The 16,323-nt window shown below is 38.3% G+C and overlaps 1 protein-coding gene across 3 annotated transcripts in view; it reads left to right on the forward strand.

The window, feature by feature from the left end:
* DMD (dystrophin) overlaps positions 1 to 16,323 on the forward strand; it is a 1,990,869-nt gene that overhangs the window by 591,102 nt on the left and 1,383,444 nt on the right. For all 3 annotated transcript variants that reach the window (XM_053655812.1, XM_037127036.2, XM_053655810.1), the window contains exon 13: positions 15,351 to 15,470. In XM_053655812.1, coding sequence (XP_053511787.1) covers positions 15,351 to 15,470 — 120 coding nt within the window. The remainder of the gene's footprint in view (positions 1 to 15,350; positions 15,471 to 16,323) is intronic.

Below are 16,323 nucleotides of genomic sequence, written 5' to 3' on the forward strand. Positions count from 1 at the left end.
GCAATTTTGGAATATTTATCTTAATCTTTAGGAAGATATATCTTGTAAGATAAATCACAGCACAAATGCCAGAAAACATCTCAGGGAGATATCTCAGAAAATACATAAAGACCGAAAGAAGGCAATGGCCCTGAAAATTGTTAGTAGGTATTAGACACATTTTAGAAATCAATGTCAGAACCAGTGGGAGTAGATTTGGGGAATGGGCAAAGAGCTTGGGATGATAAGACTCTGACACAGGGCAGTTTGGAGGCTAAAGTTGAATTTTAAAACAGTAGGCCAAACTCATATATGACAGATTGACAGACTCAGTGGGGGAAGACTAAAAGCGTTTTTCTTAAGATCAGGAGTAATACAGGAATGTCCACTTTCACCACTTTTATTCAACATAGTACTAGAAGTCTTAGTCACAGCAATCAGACAAGAAAAAATAAAAGGCATCCAAATTGGAAAGGAAGAAATAAAACTGTCATTATGTGCATATGACATGATAGTGTATATAGAATACCCTGAAGATTCAACAACAACAACAAAAAGCTACTAGAACTGATTAATACATTTAATAATATGGGAGGATGCAGAATAAATATCCCAAAATTAATTGCATTTTTATATACCAATCATGAACTATCAAAAAGAGAAACTAAGAAAACAACCCCATTTACAATTGCAATAAAAAAAAAAAAACCACAGTGCAACTTCGGATCTTGAATTTCATTTGTCCTGGAAGGTTGTTTGAGAAGAAATTTGTTAGAAAATGCAGTCATATACATCATCTCCTTTGTCAACTGAGAGGTGTGTGACTGATCATATAGTTATCAGCATGAAAGAGTTGTTGGGTCAAGAACTGAAGTTTTGTTTGACAGCGAGGTCAAGAACCAAATGGTTCAAGATGGGAGATGTTCAAGAACTGGTATGTGACTGTACCTAGGAATAAATATAGCCAATGATGTAAAAGACCTGTGTTCAGAAAATTATAAGACATTGAAGGAGAAAATTGAAAAAGATACAAATAAATGGAAACATATACCGTGCTCATGGATAAGAGGAATTAACATCAAAGCAATCTATAGATTCAGTGCAATTCCAATCAAAATACCAATGATGTATTTCACAAAATTAGAGAAATATTCTAAAAATGCATATGGAACCATGAAAGATCCTGAATAGCCATAACGATCTTGAGAGAGAACAACAAAATAGGAGGAGTCATGCTACCTGGTATCAAACTATACTACAAAGCCATAATAATCAAAACAGAATGGCACTGGCACGAAAACAAACATGTGGATCAATGAAACAGAATAGAGAGCCCCAAAATAAATCCATGCCTATACAGACAATTTAAAATTGACAAAGAAGGCAGAATATGCAATGAGGTAAAGACAGTCTATTTAATATATAGTGTCAGGAAAATGGACAGATATGCACAAAAAAGCAAAGAAACTAGAATACCTTCTTACACCATGCACAAGAATAAACTCGAAATGCATTGAAGACTTAAGTGTAAGACTGGAAACCACAAAACTCTTAGAAGAAAACATAGACAGTAAAATCTCTGATATTTCTTATAGCAGTACATTTATATATTTTTTATACATCTCAGGCAAGGGAAACAAAAGAAAAACTAAAATAAAATAGTACTACATCAAACTAAAAAGTTTAAACACAACAAAGGAACCACCAACAAAATGAAAAGTGAATTCAACCCACTGAATGGGAGAACATATCTGTCAATGGTACATCTGATAAAGGGTTAATATCCCAAATTTATAAAAACATATATATGCAACTCAACACCAAAAGAAAAAAAAAAACAATTTAAAAGTGGGCAGAGGGACTGAATAGACCTTTCTCCAAAGAGGACATACAGATATGGCTAATGTACATATGAAAAGATGCTCAATGTCACTAATCATCAGAGAAATGCAAATAAAGCCACAATAAGATACCGTCTCACACCTGTCAGAATGGCTGTCATCAATCAGCAAATAGCAAGTGTTGATGAGGATGTAGAGAAAAGGGAACCTTTGTGCACTCTTGGCACGAATGGAGATTGGTACAGACCCTATGGAAGACTATGGAAGTTCCTCAAAAAATTAAAAATGGAGTTGCCTTATGACCCAGAGATTCCACTACTGGGTATATATTTGCGGAAACCCAAAAAACTAATTCAAAGAAATATATGCACCCCATATGTTCAGTGCACAGTTATTTACAATGATCAAGCTATGATAGCAACCCAAACGCCCACGAACAGACAAATGGATAAGAAAGCAGTGGTACGTATATACAATGGAATAGTGCTTGGCCATAAAAAATGGATGAAATCTTAACTACTCGCTATAGCATGGATGGATCAAGATGGTATTATGCTAAGTGAAATAAGTCAGTCAGACAAAGACAAATACCATATGATTTCACTTACATGTGCAATCTAAAGAACAATATAAATAAACAAACAAAGCAAACAGACTTATAGATACAGAGAATAGGCTGATGGTTGCCAGACGGAGGGGGTTTGGGGACCTGGGTGAAAAATGGAAGGAATTGAGAAGTACAGATCGATAGTTACAGAATAGTCACAGGGCTGTAGAGTGCAGCACGGGGAGTACAATGAACAATATTGTAATAACTGTGTACGGTGCCAGGTGGGTGCTGGAAATATCAGGGGGGCCACTTTGTAAAGTATATGATCATCTAACCACCATGCTACACACCTGAAACTAATACAAAACTATTGAATGTAAAGTGCAATTGAAGAAGAAAATTAAAAGTAAGCAAGTCTAAGAGAGAAATGCAATCATTGAGAGGAGGATGATCAAAATAGAAAGCCTAAAAATGTCATAGAATCAAGTAGTGCTTTTAGTGACAGGTAAGCCCTCTTCCAGCTTTAGCATGATTAAAAGTACATGCTATTAGCCCTGGCTGGTATAGCTCAGTAGATTGAGCACGGGCCTGCGAACCACAAGATTGCGGTTTGATTCCCAGTCAGGGCACATGCCTGGGTTGCAGGCCAGTTCCCAGCAGGGGACACATGAGAGGCAACCATATATTGATATTTCTCTCCCTCTCTCTTTCCCTTCCCTTCTAAAGATAAATAAATAAATAATTTTTTTTAAAGTACATGCTATTAGTTACCACTATGAAATTCTGTTTTATTTTCCCTCTTCTGCCACCATAAGTGCTTCAGTAATGTTGAATGGTTATGGTAGGAAAGATGAATGCTATAATTCAGAAAAATACTGTGCTACAGCCAATCAGATAGATTTCTTCTTTCTCCAATGCCCAGCAGAGTACTTGGCCCATAATTGCTGTTTAGTAAATGCTCTTTTGAAGGGGGGATGAGCAGAGCCTTTAAATAATTCTAACTAGTTTTATAACATGTAGAGTCTTCATCATTGCTACCTTTTTGACAGACACAGAAATCTGACAATTTCAATAAACAACCAAAGCGCTTTGAGTAGGGACAAGAAAACAACTCGTACAGATGAAGAAGGAAGACATCCACAAAGCAAATTACATGGGATGTTATCTCCAGTGCCCTCTTACTACCTGTCACTTCTGTTTATTTCTTCCACCTGCTTTCATTCCCTATTCAAATATCTTATGATTGTAACCCTGGCGTCTTTATAAATATCACAGAAGATGCCACTAGCAGTCATGGTTAGGTAGATCCATGGAAATCAAGCTCGTAACCCTTGGTCATGTGGCATAGGAAAGCCATTTGATATAATCAAATCCTTAGGGAGCTACGGATGCCAGGATGGTGAGTTCATAAGGAAGATGTGCAGAATAGACCAGCCAGGAAAACTGTACTGTCCGTAATGAGAAAACTTCGTGTTTTCAAGTTGTGTGTGGAATGCAGGCCTTGTGAGTTTGGTTGTACTTCCTGTATATTGTGAGAACTCCATCTGCCCTCTGGCTTGAGTCCTAGGCTCATTTAAGTCTTGTTGTTCCTTCTAAGCTGTGCTTACAACATAATCTTTCTTCCCAGAGTTTTATTAGGGAATGAGAGAAAAGGCCCAGAGATGTTGGACTACCTATTTCTCTGGGTTCCATATAGACCTTACTTGACCTCGAAGGGGCAGGGAATAGGAATCATGGGAGAAAACTATGCATTCTCTCATGTGGGAGAAGACCCCATGACTGTATCAGTACACTGTGTTATGACAAGTAGGTTCCAAGAGAGAATATACAGATAGGAAGGATTCATGAGAGATAAGCCAAATACAGTAGTATCCAGAAAAACTAAGCCATGAAGATAAAAGAAGCTCAAACCTGCTATAATCCCCCAAAACTCATATTGAACACCCCTTTTGTGATTAGCATTTGTCACTAAGACTATCCAAGGTCAACATTGCTTGCAGAAAGCTATTTCCCATGAAGAGGCACTCAACATGGCTTTCTTGGAAAGCTCAGTAAAAACATATAGTAGGCCCTGACTATTGAGTGTATACATAAGAGTCTTTAAAATGTAATATAGGCACATCTCAGAGATATTGTGGGTTCAGTTTGAGACCAGCGCCGTGAAGTATCTCAGTAAAGTGAGTTGTCATATTTTTTGCTGGTGGAGGGTGTTGCTGTCAATTTGTAAAAAAAATAAAAATACATGACATCTCTGCAGCACAATAAAGTAAAGCACAATAAAAATGTGGCATGCAAAAAAAATTAAAAAATAAAATGTGGTATGCCGGTAGTTCGAATTCAAGTGTGGCCAGGGAATAAACCTTGTAACTCAACTGACTACACACATATACATATAAACTTGCATTTTAATTTTCTGTTTATGTGCCTTCTGATGTGGAGTTATGCAAAACAGATGTCTCTACACCTTATGCTTATTTGAGCTATTTTAATATCTCTTATAAGAGAGGCAGTGTATTACAGACTCTGAAGCCAGAATGCCTAGGTTCAAAACACAGCTCTTTAATTTCAAAAGTTACTTAACTATTTAGTACCCCAGGTTGTCCCGGTATGAAATCAGGATGATGATGGTGATATCTGTCTTATAGGGTAGATAAAAATATTTAATCATAATTGCATAAAAAGCACTTAGAAATATATCTGACACCTAGAAGTATCTAAGTGATGTTAACTGTTATTATTGTGTAAGACCTGACTTTCACCTTAATGAAATTGATTTCTGTGGTAATAATATTCTTTTGACATCAGTAAGTCGCAAGTTGATGTTAGAAAGAACATCATACTTTTTTAAAAAGATTTTATTTATTTATCTTTAGAGGGGAAGGGAAGGAGAGAGGGAGAGAAATATCAATGTATGGTTGCCTCTTATGCATCCCCTGCTGGGGACTAGCCTGCAACCCAGGCATGTACCCTGACTAGGAATCGAACCATGACTCTTTGGTTTGCAGGCCCACACTCAATCCACTGAGCTACACTAGCCAGGGCAACATCATACTTATATAGTGTGTATAGTAGTATATGCATGAGACTCAGTTTTAACTTTTTAAAATATAATTGAGGAGATGCCTCCTTTTCTATTAACATACTATCATAAACAAGCCATAAATTCTGAGTAAAAGTTTGCATACTAGATGATGTCCTTGATTAAATAATAATAACAATAATAATCATAATTAAATTCATACCCGTGTTCTTATTTTAACAAAATCAAGTGACCCCAAGCCAACAGATTACTAATTAATTAATTAGAAATTACTGAGTATTGATTCAGTAACATTGTTTGAATGGTGCCTTGTTTGAAAGTACATCAGTACATCTACTCAAACATAAATATCTAAGACCCCCCCTCATCTTAGAGACACCAACTTTATGTTTTGTACTTTAATTGTTCCTATAATGCTACTTCTTTAGAATTTCCTGGCCCCTGAGGAGGGTAAAAAAAAGGAGAACAAAGGACCCTATTTCTCACTTATTGAGTTAGTCACATGTAAAGTACTTCTATTTTTCTGAACCAGTAGCAATTAATTTCAGTACCTGTGAAATAGATAATACAATATTAATAATGTAAGTGAATTATTTAAGTAGATAAACGTATTAGAATGCAGTTTAGCAAAAAATCCTTCACAAGAATGCCACAACAGATAAGATAATGTGAATTTGAAGAAGATAATTTTTCTTGGAAAATATATTCATGCAACTTGTATAACAAAGTACCTGGCCATACAGCCAATCTCATGGTAGAAATAAGGGTGAATATGGCATTGTGTCTCTTTCTAAAGAATGTGACATTGTTAACTGAAGTATGCTATCATTTTTCCTGTAATACTTCTGTTATCAACAGAATGATTTCTAGTGGGACAACTGGTAGAACTCTCTTATTTAACGGAATTGCTTATTTTAAAAATAATTTCTATTGGATAACATTTTATATTCCATTAACAATTAAAGATCTGGGTCATAGCTATTGAGAATGAGAAACCTGCTAGGTCAGATATTATTACATGATGTTTTATAGTTTCAGCACACTGAGAATATTTAGTAATTGAAAGGTATATAATACAATTATCAAGGGTATTGGAAATACTCATATGTAGAGGGATTATAAAAAGGTGATGACGTCAGACCTTTGCGACAGCATGGATGGAGCTGGCGAGCATTGTGCTGAGTGAAATAGGCAAGGTGTTGAAAGACAAATACCATATGATCTCACCTTTAACAGGAACCTAAACAACAAAACAAACAAGTAAGTGAAATAGAACCAGAGACATGCAAATAAAGAACAAACTGACACTGACCAGAGGGGAGGGGGGAGGGGATAAGTGGGGAAAGAAGGTGAAGGGTCACAAAGAAACATGCATAAAGGACCCATGGACAAAGACAAGAAGGGGGGAAGAGGATTGAAAGTGGAAGGTGGGGCGTGGATAGGGCAGAGGAGAGTATGGGGGGGATGGGGACAACTGTAATAGAGCAACAATAAAATTAAAAAAAAATAAACATTTTCTCACAACTCTACTAAGCACTGTGCCGGCAGATTCTAATACATTATCTCATTGAACTCAAGAACTAAACCTGCTTTATAGGGATTTGATTTTCTAATGTGCCGATAAATAAATTCAGAGAAGTTAAGGAGTTGCCCAAAGTAACTTGACTAGTCATTGATGGACTTGGGCTTTTATCCGGACCCGTTGGCTTTGAACCCTGACTCTTTCCCTCCATGTACAGATTTTAGTGAAGCTTGACTCTAGAGGCTAGAGCAATGTAGAGAGCAGCAAAGAGACTGCAGAAACGTTGCACGTGGTTTCCCGGGCTGGGGAATATCTAGATAGACCGGACGGAGAGACGGAGGGCTCTGTGTCTTCAAGCGCGGAGTCAGCAATGGGGAGGGAACGCACAGGTGGTGGCTGTGTATGAAGTGCTCAGAATCAAAATTCTTAAGGAAATGGCCTTCCAAGATTTATCCTGTAGCTCTCTCTCTTTAAAATCAGGGAATAAAAGGGATGAGAAAAGGACCATAGAAGAAAATACGCGTATGATGAGAATGACAATAATGTCTGAGTAGGAAGACAATCAGGAGGATTGAATAGCACATCTATATGCTATTAGCCAAGCACTGCATGGGACTTTCTGGGCGGCACCTGAAACCTTCTGCTCCAACCCTGTCTCCCAGTAATAAGCCTGTTCTCTTCTTTTTCAATGATTATTGTCAGGCTAAAGGCATATTGTACTTATTTATTAGATTTTCTTGGAGTTCACTTAACCTTCTGATTTCAATGGCATAACTATACACGGGATGTATGGACGTGTGCATGCCTGCCTGCATGTAACATAGAGCTAGGAGTAGAGGTGGGACAGTTGAGGGCTGCTTATTTAGTGATTAGGGTCTGTCTTTACTACATGAAGTAGCTCCTCTGAAAATGCCGGGTTTTTTTTTTTTTAGCAGTGTCTGAGGCCACTAGATGGGTTAGTTTAAAGCTACTATTGCTACTATCATGTAAAAAATTTGCAAGCTAAAGTCCTATTTAAAGATTTAAAACCCATTATATATTTGTTGAGACCCTAAAACTTTGCTGTCACTCATGCCCTCCTTTTCCTGGATTTCCAAAACCACATTCCTTTCCCGTGCTCCTGATGCCAAGTTGAGGGTGGTGGGTAGCATGAAGTAAATGAGGGTGAATTAGGGGAATAGTGGCTTTTTGCAGTGTGGTTTAAAGTCTTTGTTGTAAATGTGCCTCACTCTGAGTTTTTAGAACTAACTAGCTGTTAATATTTAGTGAGCTCATATGGTGTGCCAGACAAAGCGCTAACCATTTGGAGCTTCTTCAGTCTTCCCAACCACCTTCCTGAAGAAATAGGCACTCTTACTATCTCAATTTTGAAAATTAGGAAGCTTGGGCTTGGTGTAGCGGAAAACGTTCCCCAGGTCACGGAGCTGGTCTGCAAAGCATCCGGGCATCAAACTGAAGAACTCTGATTGGAGATCCCATGTGTTTAAACAGGCACATGTTTTTGTCAGGCTATCATCCATATTATGTCCTTTTCTACTTATATCCTGCAGAGTGTAGGGGTACATTGTTAACTCTGTTTTAAAACAGTGTTTCATATTTATTGAGCCCCCTTCCTGCAATTGGAAAGCATTAGGTGCTTTTTGTTTATCTTTAGAGGGGAAGGGAAGGAGAGAGGGAGAGAAACATCAATGTATGGTTGCCTTCGTGCGTCCCCTGCTGGGAACTGGCCTGCAGGGAACCGGCTTGCAACCCAGGCATGTGCCCTGACTGGAAATTGAACCGCGATTGTCTGGTTCGCAGGCCGGCGCTCAATCCACTGAGCTATACCAGCCAGGACGCATTAGGTGCTTTTAAAATCTTTCAAATGTCTTCATTGAAATGGTCTTCAGGCCCCCCACCTTTGGTAGTTTAGGACTTGGCAGAAATCTAAACATTTATTTTTTAAAAAAAGATAAAAAACAATAAGTTTTCATATAAAGACTAATAACTACGCAATCCCATTGAAGTGGGTATCAAAATAAAAGCTCTTCTAGGAGCACCCGTTGAGGAAGCTTATTTAAAATGTTCTGCAACTGTACAACAAAATGACGTACTGTAAATAGACCTTCATGGGGAACCAGACAATACTGCGACCAGCAAGGCTTAGTGAAGTGAATATTGGACTGACAAGGCAATGGCAAGCCATTCTTGGATCACTTCATTCGGTGAAGCAGCGGGCAGAGGGCCTAGCCCCTGCAGACGTGATGCAAAGAAGGAAGTAAGAGTGGCCAATAAGAGAAGAGGTAAAGTGAAGGATAAATTGTCTACCTCCCCATCTTTTTCTAAGAAATCACAAAACTTTCTGATTTAGCCGGGACCCTTTTATTTGAAAATAAAATCAGTCCACATCCAGACGTATTATACTAGCTAATTGTTCATAAATATCTAGGAGGGTTTTTTTTTTTTTTTTGTCCTGAGATGCATTCTCCAAGATACTACTTTCCTAGATGTTAGATTTATCCCATATTCCCAGAATCTTTTCTGGTTTCTTAAGGTTTTGTGGTTTTGTTTTTTTTTTGTAAATTTAACATTGGATGCAACAACATCTGTGCTCATTAGTCTTTCCTTTGTGTACATTTGTTGGACTCAACTACAATACTACAAAATACCTCAACTTACTGTTTTCTTAAACAGCATTGTAATTATATTAATTTAAAGTGACATGTACGAGGCAGTAGATAGCCTTCGAATCCATGAAGGACCCATAATTTGTTTTTTTAGAAAGATTTATTTTATTTATTTTTAGAGAGAGAGAGGAAGGTAGGGAGAAAGAGCGAGAGAGAAACATCAGTGTGTGGTTGCCTCTTGCACACCCCCTACTGGGGACCTGGCCTGCAACCCAGGCATGTGCCCTAATTGGGAATCACACCAGCGACCCTTTGGTTCACAGGCCACCACTGAGCCACACCAGCCAGGGCACAACCCATGATTTGTGTTGTTTCTAGGTGTGTGTGAGTGTGCGTGTGTGTGTGTGGGGGACCTGCAAGTGTGGCAATTTCCTGTTGGTTATTCATTGAAGTAGAAGGAGTAATACAATAAACTATGGACCTAGGCAACCACCCCGCTTTCGGGTTGCATGTTGCTGAGCATATACTACGGCCAAGGGGACTATTGTAAGCTCTCCTATGGAGCTTATAGGAGATCCGCCCTTGTTTGTTTTTTATTACTCTACTTTTCTATAAATTATTGCCCTTCACCTTTTATAAACATTCAGTGCAGTAACTCCCTAGCCTTACATGTTTCCCTGCCTTTATTGTGTTGCATGTGGGCTAAGAAAGCCACGGTATCATAGCATATGTCTGAAGTAAACACTGGCATGACTCTTTGTCCAGTGGTTGTCTTAAGCCAGTGTTTAAAAACCGACTGGACATGGATCATAACAAGAAGGATTCAGTTTCACTGAGGACATTTGAAGGAACTAGAAGGGAAAGTCATATTTAAATCATAACATTGCGAATATGCACCACAGGAATGAGAGATTTAGTCAGGTGCTTTTACTAGAGGATAATTGATAAAAAATAAAATTATTTTCAGAGGTATCACAAAGTCTGAGATTGTCATATCCAAGCAATTTTCATGTTGAAGTTTACCTTTGGCCTTTTTTTTCTTGTCATAAGGGAAGAAAAGATTCTTAGTTGACATTAGAGAACAAACATTGCTGACATTTGTATATATCTAATAATGCTATTAGAAATTTAATTAGGAGCATGCCAGATTTTTAATAAATTCTTGTAAGTATAACAGTAATGGCAAGACATACATAATAAAATACCTAGTGTGTGTGTGTGTGTATATATGAGTGTGTGTATGTAAATAACTTATATGCTTTTCAAAAAGAAATAAAAATTTAGCAGTCATATATTACAACATTTTAATGTGAATATATTATTGTGTTACTTCTCTGGGGGTTCATTTGTATTTGGAATAATTTGGCTTATATTTCAGGCTTAAATTAGCATATCAACTGTGAATTTTCATTGTATAAATCTAGCTAAGAGAACTTCAAATCCATAGGAATGAAATGTTTAATTAAAAAGTAATCCTAAAATTGTTTAAAAAAACTTTAATGTCTCTTAAAAATTCATAGTCTTGAGAATTCATATTTTCTAAAAGAAGGAAGCAGAAAAGTGTACTGTGCACTCATGATCATAGTGCTTATTTATGGATACATCGGCAGGAAAATTTAACTTTTTGACTCACCTTTTCGTGTGTGACAGTTTTGCTCCTTCTAAGAATAAGCCTTTTGTAAAAATGAACTCTGGACCCTGGGTATTTTATAGTGTTTTGTGTTTTGCTTGGGGGGGTGGTGGGGCCGAGCTAGTGCTATGATATTCATTAATACATATTTCCATAGTTAGGGTCTGGGAACATAGGAAATATGATGAAAATGCTGTAGTAGCTTCTGTCTTACAGCTATTGAGTAAGCTCAGAAAGGTCAGTCTAACCTTTTTTTTAAACTTTAATCCCTGATTAGGAGCAAATGAAGAGATATAATTCAAAGGAGTTGTAGAAGAGAAAGGAGATAATAGAAATAGAGTTTATGCTAATCTGCCCCACAGCCATGCTCTCCTTACGTATTCAGCCACTGTGGAGAGCTTCTTCCTCTCCTCAGTACACATCCACATAGTTCTTGCTTTTGGTTTTAAAGCTATTAGGTTGGGGGGGGGGCAGAATAGTATGGGAAATGTAGAATCTAAAGAACTTGTGACACATGGACATGAACTAAAGGAGGGGAATGGGGGGGTTGTGCAGGGTGGAGGGGAATGAAGGGGGGAATAAGACAACTGTAATGGCATAATCAATAAAATATATTAAAAATAAATAAAGCTATTAGGGCACAGCTAGCTTTAGTGGGACTTTTGCACAACTGCAAAAGCCTGGCGTGTCAACCCTGGATCTGCAGGGCAAGAGTGCCATTTCTGATTATAGAACAAATAGATAAGCAAAACAAACCCAGAAATCCAAGTGTTGGAGGAAATTAACAATACATTTGGTCACACAGGCTTTGAAAAGACTCAATCTGAGTGTGAAAATAAGCATTTCATGGATTAAGCAATGCTCAAGTTCCTCTGCTAAAATGTATTGAAACAGTAACGATAACAATTCACTTGTAAAAACTGAATGGTATTTTATAGTCATTTTTAAGATACGTAATTATATATGCTCTCGTATTGGAGTGATAGGAAAAAAGAATTGGTCAGATTCAAGAAACCAACTTATGTTATACTGGCTACCAAATGTTATTGTAATCATTACCTTCAAAATTCCTGGCTGACACATTTGAAATGTTCCCAGTTGTGGCTTATATAACTCAGAAACTCTCAGCCTCAACGTGACTTTCAAGGACAACTCTGAATGTTAATGTTTCCATTTTCGGCCTCATAGCAGAACGAGCTTTATTAACCAGTGTAAGCTCTGGAATGTCAACGGCGTGATAGGCAGTGTAGATTCCGTGCACAAAATAGATGCATAGTCATTTTATTCTAAATTGCTTCACTTGAAGATGTAGCGTGAAAATCAAGAGAGAGGAAGTAAAAGTAAGTGATTTTATAGTGCTCTGAAATGTTTAGACTTGAAGAATAAAAGTCCTAGGATAAAAATCCTCACGCATTGGAGTTTGCGATGCAGCTGATCCTAATAACTTCCCTTATACCTGCCACAGTGTTTAAATGACTAAGCTAGAGTGATGCCAAGCATCCTTGTTTCAGGAGGAAGGGCTGCAGGTTTTCCAGAAAGTGACAGGCGTTGTCCCAAAATATTATTGTATTATATAATCAAATGTTCAAAGAAGCCAAACAGACGCCTAGAAGCTTTGCATACTCATTCCGGGATTTCCCAGTGATAATTAGGATTATTAGTTTATCAATGAAGGCCTTGGGGAAATGGGAGCTCCCAAGCAAAATGTTGAGGTTCTAAAGCAGCCTGCTCTGCTTGTTTCTCCTCTGGTTGCCTTTTATTCATTCCTCTTTTTGCCCCTGTTTACCTTTACCCAAATCTCATATACTGTGATTTTTAAACAATTGGAGTGCTGTTACATGGGTATCTGTGCTTGGTAGCGTGATTGGAATTCTGCTGTTAAAAAAGCTAATCCCTCCTATTAGGTCGTGATCTTTATGTGATCCCAAGGGACCAACTCAACTGCATGTATTTCCCCCACCAATGTTTATTGATCTTTAGTTGCTTCGAATATAGAGTGAGAAGGACAGAGAATGTCTGTTCCAGTGGATTTTATATTCCAGTAATTAGAAACAAGCAACAGATGACTAAATGGATACATAAGAAATTATTGAGTAGTGAAGGCATTATGTTTAAAAAAAAGATAGAAAAAGAGAGTAACTAAGGAGCAGATTTAGAGAGTATCTCTACAAAAAGCATCTCTGGGCAGGTGGTACCTAAACTGAGGGATGAAGCAAAGAAAAAAAAAGAGAGAAACTGGTAGACACAGACAACAGTATGGTGATGACCAGAGGGAAAGGGGGTGGGGGCCGTAGAAGAGGGTAAAGGGGGGATAAATCGTGGTGGAAGGAGACTTGACTTGGGGTAGTGAACAGAAAAAAAATTAAATAAACTGAATGCTGAATGAGAAAGAGAGATTATTTAAAGCTATGCAGGAAGAACAATTCAGGCAAGATAATAATAGCTTGACCCATTTGTGGAAGAGAGAGAGAAGACCAGTGTGGCTTGCAAAACAGTGTCAATGATCAGGAATGACGGGCGCTGTTTGACTAGAGATGTAGGCGGGCACTAGATCATGAAAGGGTTTCAGCTAAAGAGTTTGGATTTTCCTTCTTGGAGTCCTGGAAATCCATGGGTTTTTAGGCAGAGGAGGGGCATTTGATTTATAGTTGAGCAGGGGGGAGGGAACCAGCAAAGGAGCTAAAAGGCAGCACTTAGGGATGTGGGAGGCTAATGGAAGCTCAGGAGAAGAGGATGGCAAGAATGAATGAGTGGTTAATTAGGTTAGTCGTTGAAATGTCAAGAAGGATGCTATAAAAAAATAGCTGTTCAATTTGGGACCCTGGAGTTTGATGGCAAGCTTCATAAGAGATGTTTCAATGGGATAGGGGGCAAAGAGAATAGTAGGGTAAGGAAGGGGAAAGAGTAACTTTAAAAAGCACATAATAGCCCTGGCTGGTGTAGCTCAGTGGATTGAGCGCGGGCCTGCGAACCAGAGGATCGCAGTTCGATTCCCAGTCAGGGCACATGTCTGGGTTGCAGGCCAGTTCCCTGCAGGCCAGTTCCCAGCAGGGGATGCATGAGAGGCAACCATACATTGATGTTTCTCTCCCTCTCTCCTTCCCTTCCCCTCTAAAGATAAATAAATAAAATCTTTAAAAAAAAAAGCACACAATATTTTCCATGAAGAGGACCGCATATTAGGGGAGCAGCAGGGAGGGGCTGTTGGTTAAAGAGAGTTTGTTTTGTTTGGGATGATAATGGAGAACTTCAGTAGAGATGGAGACACTGAAGATGCTGGAAGCAGCAGATAATTTTAGGAGACAAGGCCTTGAAGAATGAGGGGAGATGGGATAAGGGGCAGAGCATCCAGCCACACCTTTCTGAAAGGATACTCTCTCTATACTTTCAAGATCAATTGAGGGTAGCAATTGTGCAAATTTTGCTGAGCATCATAGCTGAAAATTTGCTTAGAACGGTTCTGGTTTTAATAAAAAATGGCATTACCCTTTTGGTCTACATGTCTCCCTTTTGGAGACCTGCATGGTGACCTTACCATCTCAGACACCTCAAGTAACCACAGAGGATGGCCTGAAATTAAAGCTTCCTAACTGAAAGAGTTCATGGCAGGCAGTCATATCCTATCCTAGAATCTTCTCTCACAAAAGTCAATCTTTACCTTAATTGAGCCTCTCTGTTGCCTTTTTGCATCTCTGATAGCATACCTTTGGAATGTCAGGTAACCTTTTTCCAGACCCCTAGGACACAAACCCCACACAGAGCAGAGAGCACAGATCCGCCCATCGTCATTGTCATCATGTTCATTGCTGGTTGTTAACTATCCTATACACACCTGTGTAAAAGAAGTATGTGTTTATTATTGTGCCTTTTTATCCAATCCCAGAGGTTCCCCCACTCTGCTTTCTCCCACCTCCCTAATCTATCACCAGTGGATTTCATGGAAACCCCCTTACGTCTTCTCTTTTGATTGTAATGTTATGAAATGCCATGCAGAACTGCCATTTGCCAGAGCACTTTCTCAATCCATTGAGGTTTTGCTTTCTGGCAGTGGTCAGTTTGGCTCAAATAAACTCATAAGCATTCTAAAATGCAAACAAAAAGTACATTACCCAACACAAGGCAGAAATAAATCATATTCATTTGGGAAGAAATTTGAACTTCCTTAAAAAATGTATTTTTCAGGTGCTTCAAGAAGACCTAGAGCAGGAACAAGTCCGGGTCAACTCTCTTACTCACATGGTGGTGGTTGTCGATGAAGCTACTGGCGATCGTGCTACTGCTGCTTTGGAAGAGCAACTTAAGGTCAGAGGATTTCTTCTCATACATAGAATGTGCCATTTAAAATAATTAATTGCTATGCAGAGAACAATTAGTAAGTTTATAATATAATTTGCATATTACAAATATTTACAGTGCAATATTTTTTTAAAACATTCAGATGAGGTCACATTTGTATGTAATTCCCTTTCAATAACTATACACTGTTTGCTCACACTAGCTTCCTGGCCTTTGGGGTAATATATAAATGCAGATTTGTTGTTTTATTGTAGCTGAATAATATGTATTAGAGAACACATCAGGGGAATATTACCTGGGTATATGCCCACTTGAAAGCTACAGACTAAGGAAGACAAAGGTAAAAATAAAGCGCGCGTACACACACACACACACACACACACACACACACACAAAGCATCATATTCAGTCAAACAACCATAAATCGAACAGCTTCAGTGTATTCTTTCTTGCAAGCCTTCATTGTAGCTTTGATGAGGATGTAGCAGGATGTTTGAGTATGGAAGTTTTGTTGGAGCAGAGTTTGAGCCTTTCAAGTCCTCATTCGGTCGGAGTCATAGCAACTGTGTCCTAGGAAACATGACCAGGACATATAAACAAAGGAGAATGTGGGTATTGTCAGAGTTTTATCTTTTCTTCCTAACTGGGAATGAGAAAGTTTTACCATAAAAAAATGAAAACAGTTCAAGCAAAGCATATATACATACATGGAATCATCAACAATATGGGAAAATACAATTTATTGTTCTGAACATGACATGTCCATTCCCATATATACACAAGTGCGGATTCAATTGGAGGTATTCATTGTACCCACAAAATGCCTGCCTTTTCTTTGTGATGGTTATGGGCCAGTAGT

This window comes from Artibeus jamaicensis, unplaced genomic scaffold, assembly GCF_021234435.1.
Source record: "Artibeus jamaicensis isolate MK-2021 breed Jamaican fruit bat unplaced genomic scaffold, CSHL_Jam_final scaffold_1283, whole genome shotgun sequence".
Classification (NCBI taxonomy): domain Eukaryota; kingdom Metazoa; phylum Chordata; class Mammalia; order Chiroptera; family Phyllostomidae; genus Artibeus; species Artibeus jamaicensis.